Source organism: Equus przewalskii, chromosome 1 (genome assembly GCF_037783145.1).
Source record: "Equus przewalskii isolate Varuska chromosome 1, EquPr2, whole genome shotgun sequence".
NCBI classification, from domain to species: domain Eukaryota; kingdom Metazoa; phylum Chordata; class Mammalia; order Perissodactyla; family Equidae; genus Equus; species Equus przewalskii.
The window spans coordinates 33,918,863-33,943,026 of NC_091831.1; the positions used below are offsets into that span (position 1 = coordinate 33,918,863).

Consider the following 24,164-nt stretch of genomic DNA (forward strand, 5'->3'; position numbering starts at 1 on the left):
GTGGTGAATTGCCATTGTGTTCTTTAACTGCTATGTTATTGTCCACATAGTTGATTCGCTTTTTTCTGATATTAATATTAAAAGATGCAATTATTACAAATATTTGCATGATTCTGATTTTTCCTTAGACTAAATTTCTGGGAATGGCAGCAGAGTGTCAATGAACATCGTTTGGACTTTTGATGCATATTACTTAGGAATGGGTGGGAGACCTGGCCGAAGAAGGGATAGGCACATGAGGCTTATTCTGCGTAGTTTGTGTCATAACCTTATGCTTAAACTTAATATGTTAAATAAATATTTCCACATGTGTAGCTTTTAAATGTTTATTAAGTGCATTAGTACTGAAGTAGTACAGTATTACGTTATTTTGAATGTACCATCGTTTATTTCACCAGTCTTTTATTTTTTGCCAGATAGACTGTTTTCTGTTCTATGTTGCTAGTAACATAAAAATTTTGTGTACTTGAGTTATATTTCAAGCACAATTTTCTGTTAACTGGTTCAGCTTTTTCCATAGTGAATATGACCTTTTGTCAGCTTCCAGACCTATGATCACCGAGACTCTGCTAGAATACACCTGGCTATGGGGACCCCAAACTCTTGGCCCATTCCATCACTGGATAACTCTAACTGTTGGAAGTTTCTTTCACGTGTTGAGCAGAACCTTTTTTCTTTGTAATTTTTACTTTTTTGATCCCTTCTATGTTTATTATTTTTTAAATTGTTGTGTTGTGGTTGTCCCCTCACAGAGGAGGATGGTAACACACACACCCCAATTTGATATGAAAAAGTTTATTACTTACAAGATGAATCTTTCTGTGGAGGATAGAGTGGCTCCTAAGCAGATCCAAAAACAGCTAGAAAGATCAATAAAAGGATACTGGCTTGAGGTTTTCATGGTGGTTAGGTGGTGGGGAGGGGATAGGTGTTCCTGTGTGAAGCCAGGGTTTTGTGGTTCAAACTTCCTGCTTGTGCTAAAGGAGGGAGCACTTGAGCTTTCTTATCAGCTTATCTAGATGTGAGTAGAAAAGAAGAAAATGTGAGGCTTAAAAGCTGTCAGCAGCCAAACACCTAAATTTGGAACACATTCTTTGTTACATAGAGAAAGCCTGTTTCCAATATTATAACATATTTCTTTCAAATATCTCTGGATATTTGAATATCTCTGAATGTAACTCTGATTTCTCTCATTATTCTTCTCTTCTGCAAGTAAAATACACCCAACTTTTTTCCACTATGTTTTGGAAAATATGATTTCAAGTTCCCTCAGTCTCCTGATTTTCTTATTATGTTGCTCACTTCCTCTTGGGCATAATGAAGTATCCACGATGAGAGCTAAATTTTAAAATTTAAAGTCATTTTTAAATAACCTCCTTATTGTGAATTACCTTGTGGCTCTTATTTGGAGAATGACGTAAATACAAGAATACTTTGGGGAAATTAATAAGGAAATTGCACTGGATTAAACAGCTGTGTTTGGGGAAACACAATGAATTTTATTTTAAGCATTTTGAGTTTATACTGATGATGGCAGGTCCAGGTAGTTCCTATGCTTAAAAAAATCTTAGAAGTCAACCCTTTTCAATTATTTAAAACAGTTAGCTTATGATTTACGTGAAAATTGTGTTCTAACTTCTAACTTACGTTGTTTTCAGCATCTCCCTGTGATCCTACTTTACTACTGGGCTGTGCTCCCTGCAATGTGATCTGCTCCGTTGTTTTCCACTGTTGCTTTGAGTACAGTGATGAGAAATTGCTAACCTTGTTAAATTATCTTGATGAAAACATGAAAATTGCAAGCACTGCCTGGATAGCGGTAGCGTCAAGTTTCTCTTTAAGTCAAAATTAATTTTCTAGGTAATCTATTTTTCATGCCTACCCCGTCCATTTGCCCTGTTTCCAAATGGCTAAAGTAATGTTTATCAAACTAGCACTTGTAATCAATTAGTGAGTTATCAAATCAATTTAATGTCTTAAAATGAAATTTAAAGCATGCCATATAGTGATAGAAAGAAAACTATAATATCATCAATCATCCATTATAGCAAGGTATTTTTCTGATAAACTTTTTGATTTTTATATCTAGAGATGAAGAGGGTGGTGATGTAAAATGTATTTCTTACTACAGTACACTGTCAGAGAAAGGTAGTAACCTAATTGTGCAATCACTAACAACTAAAATCCTGTATGGATCACAAGGTTATGATGTGTTCCACCTGGGAAGGATCCTAGAGAACAAATAGCCTATTTCTCATTCCTTTCAAACACGAAACTCTCACCCAGAGATGTTAAGCATATTTTGCAAAGTAGTGTAGCAAAGACATGAAATGAGCTAGACCTAGAAGTTAGATTTCTCAGTTCTCTAGATTGATAGAAGCTACCAGCCTGACTAAATTGCTTCAGTGTCTACCAAGGGTTTTAAGTCATGAAGGTGCTGTCTAAAGCAGAGTCAGTAAACTCTAGGATTGGGAATGGCCAGGTGAATATGGGCAATGTGCACATTCCTGAGGATGTAAAATGCCTAAATAAAAGTAGGCTAAGTAATTTCGGTATTTCCTTAATCTTTCTGATGTAGTTTCTTCATTATAATGAAAGGATATGAGCCCTCCAAGCTTTTCAGGTGACTCTTTGTAGAAATATGTGTAAGGTAAATGGGATGAACACTGGGTTCTAGCTCTATCATAGTTTAGGGTTTTAGACAGGTTGACTAAGCTTTCTGAGCGTCAGTCTCCTCATTTGGAAAGAGGTGGCATGCTGCTGAATTCCTTCAGAGAATTACGGTTATGAAATGCATTTAAATGTTTTTGAAATTGCTTTGTAACTTGTGCATACTGCAAGTATGGCCGTTTTATTAGTTCCTTTTCCTTCAAACTCCAAGTATGTTCTAGTGCAGGAAGCATATTTTATTATTCTTATCTACTCAGCGTATTGCAAACGGTCTGAGATGTAATATGGGCCTGTAAGAGTTTGCCGAGTGAATTAAAAAATAACTCTTTCCTCTTTCAGCTCTACAACGCTCTCCCCTTTTTAATACATTATCTCCCAGGAAGTCATAATGCATTATTTAACAACATTGCTGGCCAACAAAAGTTTATTTTGGAGAAAATAAAAGAACACCAAGAATCCCTGGACCTCAATAACCCTCGAGACTTTATTGACTACTTCCTGATTAAAATGGAAAAGGTATCATGTGCCTCTGATTTGCTACTTCATCTTTGTATGAGATGTGACTCCTAGATTAGCTTTGCTCTTCCCAGTGAAATTGGGACTTTAAAACAAATACTCCTTCCTAAAGAGGTATTAATTCCTTGTGCAATCTATTGCTTGTGAAAACCGTATTGGATGTCTTGAGATATTTCTAAATTCTGTCTGAAAATAACTTAGAAGCCTTTATATTTACCATGTTAAAGCTTGTTCTTTATTTAGAGGTAGATTAAAATACACATACACACAAACATCCAAGGTTAATGATAGAGAACATATTATCATTTATAAAATAAGTTCCATGAATGGAAGATGTAACACAAGGGGGAACACAAGAATGGACAGGAAACTAGAAAGGCTTGCCCTTGGACACATACTAGGAAATCGTCCCAGGTGAGGTAGGTTTTGAGGAAACTCTGGCTTAGATGAACAGAGATGACAAAATATGTCCAGGGAATGATAAGTGCAGTGATCAAGTGTGTAGAATTTTCAAAGAGATTATCTTGATTGTAATGGAGGAACTGTCATCGGTGTAGTGACTGATGAGGTTGGGACTAGTGTTGCAGTTTGAGGGTGACTGGGTCTGGAGGCTTGAACGTGAAATTTAAACATGATAAAGTAGACAATAGATGCTAGATTTGACAGTGAGTAGCAGTGATGACTTGATAAAAATTATGTTGAAAGAAATTGTAGAGAAACTGATTGGCTAGTGGGTGAAAAAGTGAGGAATCAGAAAGGACTTGTTGAAAGTTTGTAACTGATTATACTCTAACTGATAGAAGGAAGCCTAACAACTCATGTACCTTTGCTTTCAGCTACAGCAGTCTCTAATGTCTGGCTTTAATTTGCCATATAAGCAAATTGAGCAAATAATGATGTTATATTGAGGTATTTTATGTTACCTCTAAAGTTTTTTATTTCTCAATTAATTCTAACACATCATTGCTAGGAAAAACACAACAAACAGTCTGAATTTACCATGGACAACTTGATCACTACCATATGGGATTTGTTTAGCACGGGAACAGAGACAACGAGCACCACCCTGAGATATGGACTCCTGCTCCTGCTGAAGCATCCAGAGGTCACAGGTACGATCACAGATGATGGGTAGGTTGAAATTCCAGGTGGAAACTGGCAGGCAAGACTGATAATTATTCCACTCTTTACCTGTCTAGACAATGTACAAGAAAATTTCCTGCAAGTAGTACATCTTCTTATTGGATGAATTAAATTCAAATTAGATTATAGTACAAAAAGAGAATGAGGTATTTAAACAGCAGTGGAGATTTGAAGGGCAGACGTCACTGTTCACACTGCCATGGTGAGGTCTCCTTGATATGGGTTGGGACAGATGTAGTAATCTCATTTGTCTTAGGATCTGGAAAGAACTAACCTTTCTCTAAAAAGATATCACTTGATGTACTTTCCATGTGCAGATAAATATATTTCTGTTAAAAGATATTTCCACTCAAACGCATTTCTAATGCAAAGATGAACTCAAGAAAATTACAATATTTCTCTATCAAAGAGACTCACTCTCTAATTAAAATTATACACATTATATACATTTTTCTTCCTCTTTTTATTTTCTTTGAGTCCTCATATAAGAGGACGCTTCCTTCACTCCTATATCAGGTTTTGTGCTCTGGCACGTAAAGCCACTTTTAGGAAAATTAAACCTCATAAGCTTATCTCCCTGACATCAGCACCAGGTTTTTCTACTTTGCTGAAGTTCCTTCTGCCATTCCATTATAGATAGGAGATGCTTTCCAAATGGTACAATTTAGAAGCATAGCCTCCAAATTCTTTTGCTCACACACATTGTGGGATATGACAATGCTGTGTTTCTTTGATGTAACAGACTGTTTCAGCCAAATAATTTCACCCTTATGAGACCTATGTTGATTATGATTATAAATAGTATATGAAATTTTTCTCCAAACCTTTAAATCTTGTATACATTGCAAGAGCCCTTCTTGTGTAATATTTCCCCATGCTTCCCTTTTCATTTTCCATTTGGATTTATTCTTTCCCTATATCCATTCATATTTTCCTTTTCTTTCTTCTCATCTTCATCTTTTACTGTACTATTCTACTGAGATTTCTGATTATAAGCAGTTCCTAACCATTTTATATAACCACTGACTTCTAGATAGAACTCCAGCCTCTCACCTGAGAAGGTGAAGTTTAAAACTTCTCTGAAGTCCCTAAAATTTTCTTCTTTGTAGCTACTAAACCATAGAATTTTCACATGCTCCATTACAAAGACACATTTCTCAAGTAGTAGATAAATACTATTTGACCAAATTAGCAACTTGATATTAAAGAAAATGTGTTAGAGACTCTAAAAACTCTAGTAACTCTATTTCCTTAAGAAATACATATAGTTTTCCAGGCATATTTCCTCATTTTTTTATTATCGATTTTTAAATCAAATTCATAATAGTTTACATCATTGTGAATTTCAGTTGTACATTATTTCTTGTCCGTCACCATATAAGTGCTCCCCTTCACCCCTTGTGCCCACCCCTCAGCCCCTACCTCTGGTAACCAGTGGACTGTTGTCTTTGTATGTGTGTTTGTTTATCCTCCACATATGAGTGAAATCATATGGTATTTGTCTCCCTCAGCCTGGCTTATTTTGCTTAACATAATACCCTCCAGATCCATCCATGTTGTTGCAAATGGGATGATTTCATCTTTTTTTGTGGCTGAGTAATATTCCATTGTTTATATATACCACATCTCCTTTATCCAATCATTGGTCGATGGGCATTTGGATTGCTTCCATGTCTTGGCTGTTGTGAACAGAGCTGCAATGGACGTAGGGGCACATATTTTACTTCGGATTGTTGATTTCAAGTTGTTTGGATAGCTATCCAGTATTGGGATAGCTGGGTCATACAGCATTTCTATTTTTAGATTTTTGAGGGATCTCCATACTGTTTTCCATAGCAGCTGTACCACTTTGCATTTCCACCAGCAGTGTGTGAGGGTGCCCTTTTCTCCATACACTCTCCAACCTTTGTTATTTTTAGTCTTAGTGATTATAGCCATTTTAACCTGTATAAGGTGGTATCTTAGTGTAGTTTTGATTTGCATTTCCCTGATGATTAGTGATGTTGAACATCTTTTCATGTGCTTATTGGCCGTCTGTATATCTTCTTTGGGAAAATGTCTGCTCATAGCCTCTGCCCAGATTTTGATCGGGCTGTTTGTTTTATTGTTATTCAGTTTTGTGAGTTCTTTATATGTTGTGGAGATGAACACCTTGTCGGATGTACGATTTTCAAATGTTTTCTCCCAGTTGGTGGGTTATCTTTTTGGTCATTTTTAAGATGCACAACGTAATACCCAACTTGCAGAACTATTTTGAGGAATTATAAAGTATAATAACAAATAGTGCAGCATGCCTGTCATAGTCTTCATTCTAAATAAATGTCAACTTTTGTCTTGTTCCTATGTACTGAGTCTACTAAGCATCTTATTCAATTGATGTATTTCTGAAGCATTTACTGGACTGTGTAGTTCCTTTTTTCTTGGAACTTACATTTTTAAATCAAAAACCGGCATACATGAACTGATTGAACTACAGGGTCTATAGTGAACCTTGAAGATCATAGATCCCTGAGTCTATCAGACTAAAGTATACAAAATAGAATTCAGAGTTGAGAAATGAATTTCATGGTACAATTGTGTTTTACACGTACATTTGTTTAAGTCTCTAATGAGATTCCAGTTTGCTCAGGAAACTTAAATTTTGTTTCTATTTTTTTCTTGTGGTGGTAGCCATACATAACTATCCCTTCTCCCTACCTCCCACCTAAATGTAACCCTGCTTAAGAAGATCAGATAAAAATCTTTTCTATTTCACATGAATTCTGATTCCTACCTTGCCAGGTAAAGTCCAGGAAGAGATTGACCGTGTGATTGGCCGACACCGGAGCCCATGCATGCAGGACAGGAGCCGCATGCCCTACACGGATGCTGTGGTGCATGAGATCCAGAGATACATCGACCTCGTCCCCAACAATGTGCCCCATGCAACAACTCGGGACGTTAAGTTCAGAGAATACCTAATTCCCAAGGTAAGAGATATTTCATTTAAACTCTACCTTAGGGGTCTTAGAATAACAACAATCACGGTTGTACAATTACAGATTGCCTAACCTTCTACAGATCTTGCACAATCATAACTCAGGCATTTCACCCTTTGACCACATGCTCCTTCCCTTCCAGTTTGTTGATAAAAGTTTGTAAATATGATAGTGCTTAGACCACCGCAATATTGGACATTGATAGCTCCACACTCTGCCTGTCCATTAAACCAATCTGCTCTTCACTTCCTGCTTTCCAGTGTTGTTTTCTCTTTTTTTTTTTTTTAAGGAAGGATAGCCCTAAGCTAACACCTGTTGCCAATCTTCCTCTTCTTGCTTGAGGAAGAGTGGCGCTGAGCTAATATCAGTGCCAACCTTCCTCTATTTCATATATGGCACTCTGCTACAGCATGGCTTGATGAACGGTGTAAGTCTGTGCCAGGGATCTGAACCTACAAACCTGGGCCACTGAAGCAGAGTGTACTGAACTTCACCACTACAATACTGGGCCAGCTCCCTTGCCATCCTCCTCTACTCATTTTTTAATTGGATGTTTTTACTTCTATTGAGTTGTATGAGTTCTTTATAGATTTTGGATATTCCCTGCTTATCAGATAAATGATTTGCAAATATTTTCTCCCATTCAGTAGGTTGCCTTTTCGTTCAGTTGATAGTTTCCTTTGGTGTCCAGGAGTTCTTCCGTTTGACGTATTTGCACTTACTTTTCTTTTTTCTTTTGTTGCCTCCTATTTTGGTGTCAAATCCAAAAAATATCATGGCCAAAACTGAGCTTATCCCCTATCTTATAGCTCTTACCTTCAAGTCTTTACTCCATTTTGAATTGATTTTTGAGCTTGGGATAAGGTAGTGGTCCAGTTTTGTTCTTTTCTGTGTGGCTGTCCAGTTTTCCCATCACCATTTATTGAAGAGATTGTCCTTTCCCTGTTTCAAATCCTTGGCTCCCTTGTTTTAAACTAATTTACCATTCATGCTTGAGTTTATTTCTGGGCTGTCTGTTCTATTCCATTGGTCTATGTGTCTGTTTTTATGGCAGTACCACACTATTTTAATGACTGTAACTTTGTAATATAGTTTGAAATCAGGAAGCATGATGTTTCCAGCTTTGCTCTTCTTTCTTAAGATCACTTTGAATTTTCAGATTATTTTTTGGTCCCACACAAATTTTAGGATTGTTTGTTCTATTTCTCTGAAAAATGTCATTGGAATCCTGATAGGGATTGCATTGAATCTGTAGTTGACTTTGACTGTTATGGCTATTTTAATAATATTATTTCTTCCTGTCCTTAGCTCAGACTATCTTTCTCTTTGTTGTGCCTTCCTCAATTTCTTCATCAGTGTCTCATAGTTTTCAATGTGCAGGTCTTTCACCTCTTTAGTTAAATTTATTCCTAGGTAAAGCATTCTTTTTGATGCTATTTTCTTAATTTCTATTTCTGATAGTTCCTTGTTAGTGTGTAGAAAAATGACAGATTTTTGCACACTTATTTTTGTATCATGGCACTTGGCTGAATTCATTTATTAGTTCTGACAGTATTGGTGGAGTCTTTAGAGTTTTCCATCTCTAATATGCTATCTGCAAGTAGTGACTGTTTCGTTTCTTCTTTACTGATGTGAATGCCCTTTACTTCTTTTTCTTGCCAAATTTCTCTGGCTAAGACTTCTAGTTCTATGGTGAATAATAGCGGCAAGAATGAGCATAGTTTTCTTGTTTCTGATCTTAAAGGAAAAGCTTTCAGCATTTCATTGTTGAGTATGCCATAAGCTATGGACTTTTCATATATGGCCTTTATTATGCTGAGGTACGTTTCCTCTCTACCAACGTTTTTCAGAATTTTTATCACGAATAAATGATAATTTTTGTCAAACTTTTTTTATATTTTATCATCTATTGAAGTGATCACATGATTTTATCCTTCATTTTGTTAATGTGGTGTATCACATTGATTGATTTGCAGCTATTGAACCATCCCTGAATCCCTGGGATAAATCCCACTTGATCATGATGTATGATTCTTCTAATGTATTGTTGCATTCAATTTGCTCATGTTTTCTTGAGGATTTTTGCATGTATGCTCACCAGTGGTATTGGACTGTAACTTTCCTTTCTTGTGCTGTCCTTGTCTGGTTTTGGTATCAGGGTAATGTTGGCCTCGTAGAATGAGTTAGGAAGCCTGCATCTTCTTCAATATTTCAGAATAGCTTGAGAAGGATAGGTATTAAATCTCTTTTGAATGTTTGTTAGAATTCACCAGAGAAGCCATCTTGTCCTAGACTTTGTTTTTTGGGAGAATTTTGGTTGCTGATTCAATTTCCTTCTTAGTAATCAGTTTGTTCAGACTTTCCATTTCTTCATGATTCAGTCTTGGTAAGTTGTATGTTTCTAGGCATTTATTCACTTCTTTAAGGCGTTCAAACTTTTGTTGTATAGTTGTTCATAGTAGTCTCTCAGGATCCTTAGTATTTCTGTTGTCTCAGTTGTAATGTCTCCTCTTTTATTTTTGATTTTTCTATTAGGGTCTTCTCTTTTTTTGCTAGTGACTGTATTTAAAGGTTTGCCAATTTTGTTTACCTTTCTTAAAAAATCCATTCTTGGTTTCATAAATATTTTAAAATGTCCTTTAGTCTCAATTTCATTTATTTCTACTCTGATCTTTGTTATTTCACTCATTCTACTAACTTTGGAGCCAGTCCTAGTGATTTAGCAGTTAAGATTCAGCACTCTCACCATCATGGCCTGGGTTTGTTTCCTGGTCAGGGAACTATACCACCTGTGTGTCAGTTGTCATGTTGTGGCTGTGATCCTGAAAGCTATGCCACCAGTATTTCAAATAACAGCATGGTCACCAGTAATGGACAGCTTTCATGGAGCTTCCAGACTAACACATACCAGGAAGAAGGACCTGGACACCAACTACCAAAAATATCGGCCATGGACACTCTTTGAATACCAGTTGAGTAGTGTCAGATACAGTGCCAGAAGGTGAGAGGATGGCACAAAAAGACTTGGCAGGGTTCTTCTCTGGTGTACACAGGGTTGCTAGGAGATGGAATTGACTTGATGCACTAACAACAAACTAAGTTTGGGCTTCACTTGTTCTTTTTCTAGGTTCTTGAGGTGTAACATTATGTTGTTAATTTGAGAATTTTCTTGTTTCTTGATGTAGGCATTCATAACTATGAGCTTCCTTCTTAGACTGCTTTCCCTGCATCCCATAAGCTTTGGTATGAGGTGTTTCCATTTTCAACTTTCTTGAAGTATTTTTCACTTTGTCTTTTGATTTCTTCTTTGACCCATTGGTTTTTCAGTGGCATGTTAGTTGGAGAATCAAAAAATTTTTGTTTTTTTTCTTGTAATTGATTTATAGATTCATACCATTGTGGTCAGAAAAGATGCTTGAAATGACTTCAATCTTCTTAAATTTATTAATACTTGTCTTTTTCCCTAACATATGACCTATCCAGGTGATTGTTCCCCGCATGCTTGAGAAGAATGTGTACTCTGTTGCTTTTGAATTGAATGCTCTCTATCTCTGTTAAGTGCTTTCCACTTTTTAAATTGGAATGTTTAGTTCATTAAAATGGAATGTAATTATTGATACGGTGGTTTTATGTCAACAATTCTATCATTTTTTTCCTGTTCATCTGCTCAGTTTATATTCCATTACTACTCCTTTCCTTTTCTTCTGGAATAGTTGCATTTTTAAAGGACTGCTCTCTTTTAATTCCTCTGTTTTATATTCCTGTTTGTCCTTTCCTGCTTTCTTCTGAATTCCTGTATTTAGAATTGTAAATTTCCATTGACACCTAACTATTCTTTTTACTGATTTCTCCAGAGATTACAATATGCAGCCTTCATTTTACATAGCCTTCATGAAATCAATACTATAAAATATTTTGAAAATACAAGAAACTTCACAGTGCATACAAATATTGAATCGTTATGTTGTACACATGAAATTAACATGATTTTATGTCAAATATATCTCAATTAAAAATACAAGAACATTGCAATCACAGATAACTATTTAACCCTCTCACTTTCTTTTATGCTATAATTATCACATAGGTAACATCTATGTATATTATAAACCTACCATCAATAGTATAGTTTTTGCTTTAAACGAGTGTTGGTAAACTTTTCCATAAAGAGTTCAGATAATAAATATTTAGAGTTTGTGGGCCATATGCTCTCTGTTGTGACTACTCACCTCAGCCACTGTAGTATGAAAGAAACCACTCAAAATATATAAACAAACTGGCATGGATGTTTTCCGATAAATCTTTATTTACATAAACAGGTGGAAGTCTGGATATAGAATAATGGATTGACAGAGTTAAAATTCTTTTCATCTCTTTAAATATTTAATTTTAGTGTTGTCTGGTTTCCACTGTTTCTGAAGAGGTGTCAGCAGCCATTTGAGTAATTATTCCTCTGTAGGTAATGTGCCATTTTTATCTGACTGCTTTAAAATTGTCTCTGTATCTTTGACTGACTTTTAACTACAATATGTTTATGTGGTTTTGTTTTTATTTATTCTGCTTGTCTTCATCTAAACTTGAAGAACTTTTTTCCATTATTACCTCAAATATTTTCTGCCCACTCCTTTGTTTTTGGCACTCCATTCACCTTATGATATTTTTGCACAGGTCTCTGAGACTTTGTGTATTCTTTTCAATTTTTTCTATTCTTTAGAGCAGGAAATTTCTATTGATCTGTCTTCAAATTCACGAATTCTTTCTTTTGTCATATTGAAACTGCTGTAAAGCACATCTACTAATTAATATAATGAATTGTAAATTTCAGTTTGAGAATTTACATTTTGTTCTTTTTGTAACATATTTTGATGATAGCAATTAGTATTTTAATGGATTATGAGACAATTTTTCTTTATTTCCTTGATTATAGTTATAATAGAGCATTCAAAATTTTTTTACTGTCCATTCTATTCTCAATGTTATTTTACTGTTAGTGTTATTCTCCATTTTCTCTTGAGTATGGGTCACAATTTCCTGGTGTGTGTGTGTGTTTAATAATTTTGGATTTTATCCTAGATATTTTGAATGATTTGTTGTAGCAACTCTTGATTCAGTTATATTCCTTTCACGAACATTGAGTTTTGGTCAAACAGACACACAGGGGACCTGCTCCACATCCAAAGCTGAGAAGATTCTGTGCTGCTGTGCTTGTGGCTGGCCCTTCCCATAGTTGCTCCTAAGAGAGCTGAAAACAACTTCATGCTAAAGAGAGCTACTCTGGGGGCCTGCAGCAATTGTGAGTCCTTGAGCCTAGCAACCAGCCATGCTGGGTGCTTGACTCACTTAAAAGCAAAACAGCAGTAGTTGTGTGATATTTGACATTGTAGGCAGCCATGCTGGGGCAGGCCTCATCCAATAAGGTGACCATAGCAGCTACACATATCTGAGCCTTAAAACGAGTTGGCCTGGGGCCAGCCTAGCCTATGCATGTACCTGAAGCAAAAAAGAAGAAAAAAAAAAACCCACCACAACAGAAGGGCTCATGTAACAAACACTGGGGAAACTCCTGGAATATTTGAACAGGTGACATGAGGGAAGCATATTGATGGGCCCCATAAGGCTAGTCTTACATAAGGCAAAATTTCCAAGATCAGGAGACATAGCCAATATACATAATACATAAATATTAGCAAAGAGAATTAGGCCAAGTGTGGACACAAAGGAATATATTCCAAATAAGGGAACAAGACAAATCCTCAGAAAAAGAACTAAACAAAACAGAGATAAACAATGTATTTGTTAAAGAGTATGAAGTGTCTCATAAGGGTGCTCAGTGCTTGTGGGAGAAGAATAGATGAACACAGTCGGAACTTCAAGAAAGAATTGGAGAATATAAGAAAGAACGAATCAGAACTGAAGAATACAATAATGGAAAAGAAAAATTCGCTTGAGGTAAGCAACAGAAGACTAAACATCACAAATGAATGGATGAGTTATCTAGATGAAAGATTAGAAGACATCACCCAAGTTGAACAGAAATCAGAAAATAATTAAAAGGAAAGAAGACAAAGTAAGGGACCTCTGGGACAACAGTGGCATAGTAACATCTGTATTATAGATATCTCAGAAGGAGAAGAGAGAGACAAGGGGAAGAAAACCTATTTGAAGAAATAATAACTGAAAATATCCTTAACCTAAGGAAAGAAACAGGTGTCCAGTTACAGGAAGCACAGAGAGCACCACACAAGATGAACTCAAAGAGGCACCCACAAGACACATTATAATGAAAATGTCAAGAATTAAAGATAAAGAGAGAATCTTAAAATCTGCAAGAGAAAGGCAACAAGTTACATACAAAGGAAAATCCATAAGGCTATCAGCTGACTTCTCAGAAGAAACCTCACAGGGTATAGGGGAGTGGCGTGATATATTCAAAGAGCTGAAAGGCAACAAAACAAGCCAAGAATGCTCTACCCGGCAAGATTATCATTCAGAATGGAAGGAGAAATAAAGAGTTTTCCAGATACGCAAAAACTAAAGGAATTTATCACCAGTAAACTGTCCTTATAAGAAATGTTAAAGTGACTTATTTAAGTGGGAAAGGAAAGACAACAAATAGTATTAAGGAAATTGTCAAAGAAAAAATTATCATTGGTAAAGGCAAATACACATTAAAGGTAGTGGATCAACCACATATGAAGCCAGTATGAAGGTCAAAAGACAAAAGTACTAAAAATATCTATCTCTATGATAAGAGGTTAAGGAATACACACGCACATATACACACACACACACAGAAGAGGTTAAATATGCCATGAAAAACATAAAATGTGGGGAGGAGAGTAAAATTGTAGGTCTTTTAGTGAGAGGTCAAACTTAAGAGACAATCAACTTAATATAGACTTTTATTTACGTAGGTTCTGACATGTGAACCAAATGGTAATCACAAACCAGAAACCTATAATAAATACACAAAAAACAAAGAGAAAGGAACCCAAGTTCAATATAAAAGAAAGCCATTAAATCACAAGAGGAGGCAGCAAGAGAAGAAGAAAGGAAAAAAGAATTACTAAAACACCCAGAATAAAAGTAAGCCTATGTTAATAAGTACATTATTATCAATAGCTACTTTAAATGTCAATGGACTAAATGCTCCAATCAAAAGAGATAGGGTGGCTGAATGGATAAAAAAACAAGACCCATGTATTTGCTGTTTACAAGAGACACACTTTAGATGTAAAGACACTCACAAACTGAAAGTGAAGGGATACAAAAGATACTTCATGCAAATAGCAATGAAAAAAAGCTAGTAGCAATACTTTTTAAAGAAAAAATAGACTTTAAAACAAAAACTGTAACAAAAGACAAAGAAGGGTACTAGATAATGATAAAGGGAACATCCAACAAGAGGAATAACACTTGTAAATATTTATGGACCCAACATAGGAGCACCTAAACATATAAAGCAATTATTCACAGATATAAAAGAAGAAATTGATAGTAACACAATAATAGTAGGGGACATTAAGCCTCCACTTACATAAATGGATAGATGGCCCAAACGGAAGCTCAATAAGGAAAGATTGGCCTTAAATGAAACATTAGATCAGACTGTCTTAGTAGATATATGCAGTACATTCCATCCCCAAACTGCAGAATACACATTCTTTTTGCATGCACGTGGAATGCTTTTCAGGATAGATCACACATGAGGCCACAAAACAAGTCTCAATAAACTTAAGAAGATTGAAATAATACCAAGTTTCATTTCTGAGCTGAACAGTAGGAAACTAGAAGTCAGCTACAAGAAGAAAGCTTGAAAAGCCATAAATATGTGGAGGTGAAACAAAATGCTAATGAAGAACTATTAGGTCAATGAAGAAATCAAAGGAGAAATACAAAAATACCTCAAAACAAATGAAAATGAGAATATGTTATGCCAAAATTTATGGGATAGGGCAAAAGAAATACTAAGAAGTTTATAGCAATACAAGCCTGCCTTAAGAAACAAGAAAAACTTCAAATAAACAATCAAACAGTGCACCTATTGGCTGCTGAACTTTTGAAGTGATGCCTTGTGAGGATTCTGGATTTAAAGAATGTTGACTTTTATTTTCACAGGCAGGTAAATGACCCACAGATGTTTTCCAGTCTGTTAGACTTCCTATAATTCTTTGTTATGATGGAGTAATTTCAAATTTGAATTTAGTCTTTGGGCATTGCCCTTATTCCAGAGTGGGTTCTTCAATCCAACATCTTAGAATTTTTGGAGTCACCACAGAAATTCTGAGGTGTCAAGAACATTCTCTCCACACTAGCTGGGTTGGAACTCCATCATCTCTATCACTGCACAACATCTAGTATCCATATTCAGTTCTCAACTCTCCAGCAGTCATACTCTGACAGGCTTCATGGATTTCCTCCTGCATATGTGCCGCCAAACACAAAGCCACAGACTTGCAGAGAATAGTTTCAATTTTGACATCCTCCCTGTTTTTAGATTTCTCCTGTCATGAATTCTAGGTCCCACATTTTGATTTCTGTCTCTTTAGCTTAAAAAAGCACCACTTTACTTGGCCCTTACCTCCCTGCACTCTATGAGGAAAGTGTTCTCACATAGAAACTTAGAACGATTGTATTACCTGCCTAATTTTCTTCAGTAAAGCATCACAGTACTGGATTGCCTCTTGTTCAATGCTGGAAAACTCTTATTTCATATGTTTTTTTTTCCTGAATTTACATCCATTTTAGTTGTGAGAGCAACTCCAAAGCAGTTACCGTATTATAGCCTGAAGTCGATGGTCCCATCAACTAGGAGAAGTGTTTTGTCCCAAATTAAGTTTATGAGGAAGCCTGTTCTAGGACTGACCGTACTATCATACCTATATTTCATATTCAGGGCATTTCTCTTAGTCCACCGAGGACAGAAAATGAATCACAAGAGTAGCTGTGTTATAGGGAAGAGGTTTAGGACAGACTGAAACTTCAGTTTCTGTTTCATTTGTCCACATGGAAATGACAGTCTGTGCAGTCTATCCATGACCTTTCTGGAATGAGAACTGCATCATATATTTGGAAAGGCCATACAGTATACTAGAATGCATTCAGACAGACGTGGATTTTAATTTTGTCTCTGCTATGTAAGAAATGTATGACTTTATTAAAAGATCCCAAGATATCGTAAGTGAAATCATTATCACCATAACTAACAAAATTTCTCTTTATTGAGCATTTTAGAGTGTAGTAATATTTGTGTAAGGTGTATTTAATATATTACCTCATTTTATGTTTTCAATAAATTGATCCAGTAAAATGTTGTTTACATTTTACTAGTGATGAAAATGAGGCATGGGAATTTTAAACAACTTACTTATGGTTATCGAGAGAAAGATTCGATTGATTCTGAAAATTAACTCAAAATCATTATGTTATACTGTATGTTTGGGTTTTGGAAAACTCTACTAGAAACCAGAAATGCTCTCTCATTTCCACAAGAATATGCAACAATTCAGTTGAAAGAACATCGTAGAAGGAGGGGGATCCTTACTTACCAAGGGTCTCATCTTGATAGGAAAGTGAAGGGTTTTCAAGAATATGGCCGCTGAAGCAGAATTTTGAAGAAGACTGAATACTTGATTCTAAATAAATGAACTAGATTTTCAGTGACATCAGCCCTTTTAGACAATACTGCAATTTATTGGTCAAGAACAATGCACTCCAGAGAGCTCTGTGGTTTCTGAAATGGAAGTGCTGGTGTCCAGCTACAAACCGAAGAGGATGGAGTCCCGGAACAGTACCTGGACTGAAATTATATGATATAAGACCTATTAGGCTTGATCATTAATTTGTTGTGTGACATGAAACAAATAAATTCTCCTTTCTGTGCCTCAATCTCCTCTTCCATAAAGCAACAGGATTAGATGAGGGGCTTTTTTGTTTTCAAGCTGCATGACCTTCTTTATAATCCAGTTTATCTGTTTCTCTTTGTATCAGGGCACAGCGATATTACTATCTCTGACTTCTGTCCTGCACGATGACAAAGAGTTTCCCAACCCAGAGCAGTTTGACCCTGGTCACTTCCTTGATGCAAGTGATAACTTTAAGAAGAGTGACTACTTCATGGCTTTTTCAGCAGGCAAGCAAACTTCATTTTTATCTGTCAACAGGGGTCAAGTGAGAAGAGGAAGAGCTGTACATGAAGGCTACTCTGGGCTGGATGAATTGTCATTTGTATGAGGCCAGAGACACTGCTCGCAAAGCCCAGGTTATTTCTCATTGGATTGGAGGCTTCATTCACTATATTTGCCTCATAACCCACCACTGAGAGTTTTAAGAGTTTCTCCTAGAAGTCCAATTCTGCTAAGACTTTTTTCACCGGCCCTAAGAAGTCAGTTCACTCAGTAAACTTCACTGAGACCCTTATATGTAACAGCTGCATGTTCAGATCCTGGGACACAAATGTGAATCAGCAACAGATCCTCTCTCTAGGAGAGGGGAGAGCAAATTGACAGGCAATGAGACTCCTGAGTGACAAATGCTCTTTGAGGGGCAGCTGTGGGAGCCCAGAGAGAGGAGCTCCTGACTCCTGCCTTTTGCAGGGCAGGGGCAGAAGGTACAGTAGTTGGAGGGTAAGGCAAATTTTCTTGCAGGAAGTAGCATTTGAATATCTTCCTTCAATTTGTCAGTGGCCTGGAAGGAAACGGGTACACCCTTGAAAAAGTTTAATTAAAGAGATTTTAACGAACAGACTGTTTTCAGAGATGTGGGCAGGATTAAGGGAAGTAACAAAGTATGGTGAAGTACTCAGGGACAAACATCAGCAGGAAGATGTTGCCATCCTAGGTCAGAAGGATCCAGGGAAGGAGCTTTTTACTGGAATGACTGGAACACAAAGAGACCTTTAGCAAGGAGAGAGTGGATCTCTCAACAGCAGGTGCATCTATAAGTAGAGGATTAGAGCCAGTGCCTAAACTGTGTCCTGGCAGGGAGGGATTGAGAGAATACATACTCTGACCCTTTCAATATCTAATCCTCTGAATGTTTTCAGATCCTGAAAGGGAACTAACTTCTGGGTTTGTGCAGTTCATAGAATCGTCTTCCTGAACACAGAGTAGGCATTACGCATGGAAGACAAACGAACACAGAATGGATCTGGAAGGAAGGAAAATGAAGAATATTCAGCGCAGTCCAAAGGAGAAGCGTGGGGAAGAGTATAGATTGACGGGCCTCTCTTACTCAAGTAACTGAGACTGGGACAAAAATAGGAGATTTGCTCTTTGTTGAAAATACCCATATGTAAGGAAATGGGTATCTGGAACTCTTGGTATTGTGGTCCCAGGATCATTTGCAGTGTCTAGAGATGATCTCAAAGCAAGATACTGCTGTACTACTCCTGGACTTTGTTCTTGTATTTTGGGCCCACATTGCAGAACGAGCCTGCTCAAGATTTCTATTCATTTCACAGGGCTCGCAGGCCTGCTTTTGTCCTGACATTGTGGCAATCATGACAAGATCTAAGGCCTTACCTTAAGAGTTTATACTGCAGTCTGTGATACAGATGAATAATCATAATTTCATGTGAAATGTATTGTATTAAAAGCACTAATGAGTGTTGTGGAGAACAGATAAGGGAGTGAATTGTATACCCTGAGCAGGTGAAGGAAGTTTTGCATAGAATAAACGACATCTGAGCTCATTCTAGAAGCGTGTGGAGAAGATCATCAGGCAGAGTGGAGAGGAAGACTATTTCAGTTGAGGAATGACTGGAATCTCAGATAATATTTGAAATTACCAGTCTGTTTGGAGATTTGTGAAGACTTAGTAATGCTTTTGGCTAGTTTACTGTATTATTTTTATACTTGGCAATGATAAGCTCTGGAAATTTTTTAAAGTAGGGACATGACAAGATTCAGATTATCCTTTAGAATCCAGATAAAGAGAAATAAATCTATTGTTGGGTCTTGGGAGGTAGATGTATAGTGTGTGTCTCATTCCAATTGAGATAGGTAAGTGTCTATTTGTGTTTGTGTGTGTGTATAGAAAGATGTCACTGGCAAGCCTCAGCAAAACAATTTCAATGTGGGGGTATGGAAAAGACTTTTTTATAGAGCATGTGCACAGAAATACATGCTGAGGAAATGAAGGAAGCCAGGTTTGAGTGTAGATGGAAGAAGCCATCAGTTAATTAGTCCTTAATTAATTAATTGATTAATTCCATTTATTTAAGCCTCCCTGTGTGCTAACTCGGAAATAGAATTAAATGAACATTTACTTTATATGTCACTTTTTAGGAAAAAGAGTTTGCGTTGGAGAAGGCCTGGCCCGCATGGAGCTGTTTCTACTCCTGACCAATATTTTACAGCATTTTACCTTGAAACCTCTGGTTGACCCAAAGGACATTGACACTACCCCACCTGCCAGTGGGATAACCTCTGTACCACCCTTCTATGAGCTCTGTTTCATTCCAGTCTGAAGAAAGGGCAGGCTGCCGGATCACAGAGCCAGCCTCTCTAGCCTTATTTAAACAAGCCAGATGCCTTCTGTCCTGTTTGTTAGCCATTATCCACTCTCCCTTAACAGCAGAAATGACGTTCCTGAGCCCTGTCTCTTCTAATTTTCCCCATCCGTTAAGATTCAGTTCAAATTTCTCTGCATGAAGTAAAGCTCACTGTTTTGTCTCCAATAAACTTGTTGTAATACAATTTTGAGATCTCAAGCTATATCTCATCTGCAGTATACACAAAATGGAAGGCTCTGTATAAATAGCACATTTTGTTTTATTAAAAATTAAAAATGGAAAATTATTCCATGAGGTAAAATATTTTAAAAACAATAAAATATGAAATTCACTCATTTCTTATTCCTACCTAGCTCTCCAGGGGAACGATTTCTTGACAGTTTGGCGTGTACAATTTCTATATTTTCCCTATGGTTTTAAAAATATAATTATGCATGTGCTTTGTATATTTGCATATGTATGTTTGTATAGGTGTATGTATGTATACGTACACACATGTGGGGAGAAAACAAGGGAAGATCATTCCGTCCAGAGGAAATAGCATGAATTTGTTGATCTGTCCAAGGTATCTCTCCTCTTCTTCCCTAGCAGTTAAAGACACATGCACACAGCCATATTAAGGCAAAGAGCAGAATATAATATGTATGAATGCTTATATTTGAACACACACATACTGAAATACATGTGTGTTTTTATGTCTATGTTTGTGCATATATACATATATACACACGTATATATGTAATATAAATATGTATATATACATATATATTTATATATATCTGTGATTTGATGGTGACATTTATATAGTAACATATGGATAGTTTTACAAGCAGTATAAATAACTATCTCATAAAACCCTTTTGAGTGCCTATAATAATTTTATAATATATAATAATTTTAAAATTAGCCCATTATTCTAGGTTATTTAGATTATTTTGGACTTTTTGCAACTTTCAAACTTTTGTTATGTGCTACTATGTGCATTTATCTTTTAAGTACTATTAGTACTATTAGTAGTACTAGTATTACTACTAATTATTATTACTAACTATTCCTACTAGTATTAGTATGAATAGTACTATTCCTGTACTATTTCTTCATGATAGTTTCCTAGATGTGATGTGGCTGCACATATAGGTGCACATTTATTTTTCATAGATACTGAACCATAATGCACTAAAAATTATATATGTTTACTTTTCTATCATAAATGTAATAGAGACACTATTTGACCAAACTCTTATACTGACAATTGAATTTTTTGTTAAATTTAGTAACTTTCATTACCATCATGGATTTTTCAAGTAGGAAATCCTACTATCTGCAAATAATATTTCATTGCAATGACCAGAAATTTTTGTAAATAACATCTATACCTTTGTCTGTATCTCCTTCTGTCTGACATCTCACATGCATATGCACACATATATTTATATAAATATTTGTAAGTATGGGAAAGTGATGAAAGTTGTGAGGATTTGTGGGGACAAGGTAATATAGCATTTGCAAAATCCACATTGGGAAGAATGATTTTTGATGTGATTTTACCCTTAAGGTGATGGCTCATTTGAAATCAAGAGCTGAGAGGCTGAAAGGCTGATTATAAAATGTCACTTAGGAGCTTTAGAACCTGAAAAGAGTTTTTGGCACATCCCCAGGGATAGTAGGAAAAAAAATGGAGCCCAGAGGTAGCCCAGTAGGAAAGACCAAGTAAACATTTTGCCTTCAGTTGAAGCCTGAAGGTGAGAATGAAGGTTTGCAACCAAAGATTAAGAATCAGCCTGAAGCTGAAGACTCCTCATAAGACTAGAGCCCTGCTTTAAATAATTTCAATCACTGATTGCATTACATTGTTCCACCCCTAAATGTTTTCTGCTTGCTGAGAGCATATTTTTGGCTGGAGAAAGGTAAGGTCACCCAGAGTCTCAAATTGTCATTGCATTATCTGATATACAATGTGTAGTGCACAATAAAAAGGAAAACCTAGCTGACAAAACATGTAATCTTCTCAATAAATGTCCAAAATTTGATAAAGTTCAACATTTGTTTATGATAAACACTCTAGAAAATTGAGAAAAATATGAAATTTCCTAAATCTCAAAAAGGATATCTCCAAAATCCTAGACAATGTTTACATAATAGTGAAATATTCAATCCTGTCCCCATAAGTTTGAAAATAGTAAGGATGTTCACTCTCATTTCTTCTACTCAATATTAGACTGAAAGATGTCAGCAAAATGCTGTGAAGTAATGACTTCTGAAAATTCTCTCCAGTAAAAAACAATGAAAGCACAGATCAACTTTTTCAGAACTCTGAAAATTAGCCAAAGGCCTACAACAATCTGCAGAATGTTTATTGAAATGAAATGAATAAATCTCAGTAAGAACAGTGACCTTTGTGGTCTTTTAACTTGCCTCGTTCCCTTCCATTACGTCTCCTGCCTTGAGGTAACTTGAAAAGCTATAGCCCATAATCATGGTGAAAAGAAGCAGCCTAACAGCCGCTGGAGGTGGCAGAATGGGGTTAGAGCTATTTCAAAGCCCTCTAACGAGAGAATTGTCATTATTTGACCTATCGTATGGTTCCTTGGAACACCCCACATGCAGGGTTGTCTTTATTTTATCTGACTATGAGCTTGCCCATTACAAACAGCCTTTTCCGCAGAGGACTTTGTTGAAAACAACTTGAGGCAATTTTTGAAGAGGGTGGGTGCCTGAAGCTGTGGATAGCAGTTGGGGAAATCAATAGATTAACCAAAAAACTTACAAGGAAAAGCTGGGAAATGAGATGTTGATAAGAGGCTTTGAAAAACTCTGACATATTACTGAGACGTTACAAGTCCATACATTCTCAGAAAGACCTGAGAAGACTCTAAGCTCTCATCTCTGGTTAACTTTGAGGCTCTGTGCAAGGAGGGAGTGAAGGCTAAGGCAGAATTCTAAACTGCCTGGATGAGTGTTGAAGGCATGTTCCGACAAACACACTGAGCATCTTGCAAGGACTAGGAGATTTATTGGTCTAGACTACTAAGGAAATATCTGTCCAGGTATTAGATGACCACTAAGCTAACTGAGCAGCAGCTTTAGTGGGTGCACATGACAAAGAATAGAAACTTTACAAAATTAATTCAGAGTAGTCATGAAAGAAAAATAAACAAAGTAAACTGCAAAGAATGTTATAGGTCTTGAGGGTGTAAATGTGTAGCTGAATAGAAGAAATAAACAGCTGGTGGTAAAGAAGTGTTGCTATAGGACCTGGATACAAGATTAATACAAAAATAAATTTCTTTATATTAACAACAAATAATTAGATGATGATATTATTAAAATAACCATCTAAAATAACCTAAAACCCTCTCAAATTCCTGCAAATATGTCTATTGTATAATGTGTAACACCTCAACACTGCAAACTACATAATACTTCTGGGAGAAATTTAAGAATACTCAAATACATGGAGAGTTATACCATGTTCGTAAATTGAAAGAAATTAAAATTAATATTGTTAAGGTGTCAGTTCTCAATGCATACTATAAAGTTCACGAATTCTCAATTAAAGTCTTACCAGAATTTCTGTGGGAATTGGTCAATTGATTCTAAAATCTGTGTGGAATGCAAAGAAGTGATTATGCTCAAGACAATATTGAAGAAGAAGGGCAGAGGACTCACACATCAGGTGTAAAGACTTATTTTAAAGCTATGCTATTTAGGACCATGTAGTATTGGCACATGGATAGCAAATTGGAATGGAATAGAGTAGAATTTAGAAACAGACTAACACATATATAATCAAATGAGAGTACCACTTAATTTAGTAGGAAAAGGATACTCTCAATAATTGATGCTAGACAAAATGGGTATTCAGTCAGAAGAAAACTCAATTTGTTCCCTACAAGTTGTTTACAAACAGTAATTTGAGATGGATCATAGACAGAAGTGTGAAAAATAAAACTATAAAGCCTCTAGTGTAAAACATAAGAGCAAGTCTTTATGACCTTGAACTCTGCAAACAATTTTTTAAAATATGCCACAAAAATAACTAATTGTAGGAGATGAATAAATAGGTCTTTATTTAAATTAATATTTAAACTCCTTTTCATCAAAATGTATCATTTAAGGTACTCAAAAGGCAAGCTACAGGCTGGGAGAAATATGTGCAATAGATATATCCAGGAAAGGACCTATATCTAGATTACATAAAGACTGAAAAAAAAATAACACCCCCAATATTTTTTTAAAAGATTTTATTTTTTTTCCTTTTTTTCCCCAAAGCCCCTTGGTACATAGTTGTACATTTTTAGTTGTGGGTCCTTCTAGTTGTGGCATGTGGGATGCTCCCTCAG

General features: G+C 36.1%; 1 protein-coding gene across 1 annotated transcript in view; it reads left to right on the top strand.

Annotated features, from left to right (window-relative positions):
• The window catches only part of LOC103555432 (cytochrome P450 2C21-like), a 32,473-nt gene extending 12,468 nt beyond the window's left edge, over window positions 1-20,005 (top strand). Inside the window, exons 4-9 of the mRNA XM_008526978.2 lie at window positions 1,659-1,819; window positions 3,010-3,186; window positions 4,157-4,298; window positions 7,111-7,298; window positions 17,298-17,439; window positions 19,595-20,005. Coding sequence (XP_008525200.2) covers window positions 1,659-1,819; window positions 3,010-3,186; window positions 4,157-4,298; window positions 7,111-7,298; window positions 17,298-17,439; window positions 19,595-19,776 — 992 coding nt within the window. The 3' untranslated portion in view covers window positions 19,777-20,005. The remainder of the gene's footprint in view (window positions 1-1,658; window positions 1,820-3,009; window positions 3,187-4,156; window positions 4,299-7,110; window positions 7,299-17,297; window positions 17,440-19,594) is intronic.
• The last annotated feature ends 4,159 nt before the right edge of the window (window positions 20,006-24,164 follow it).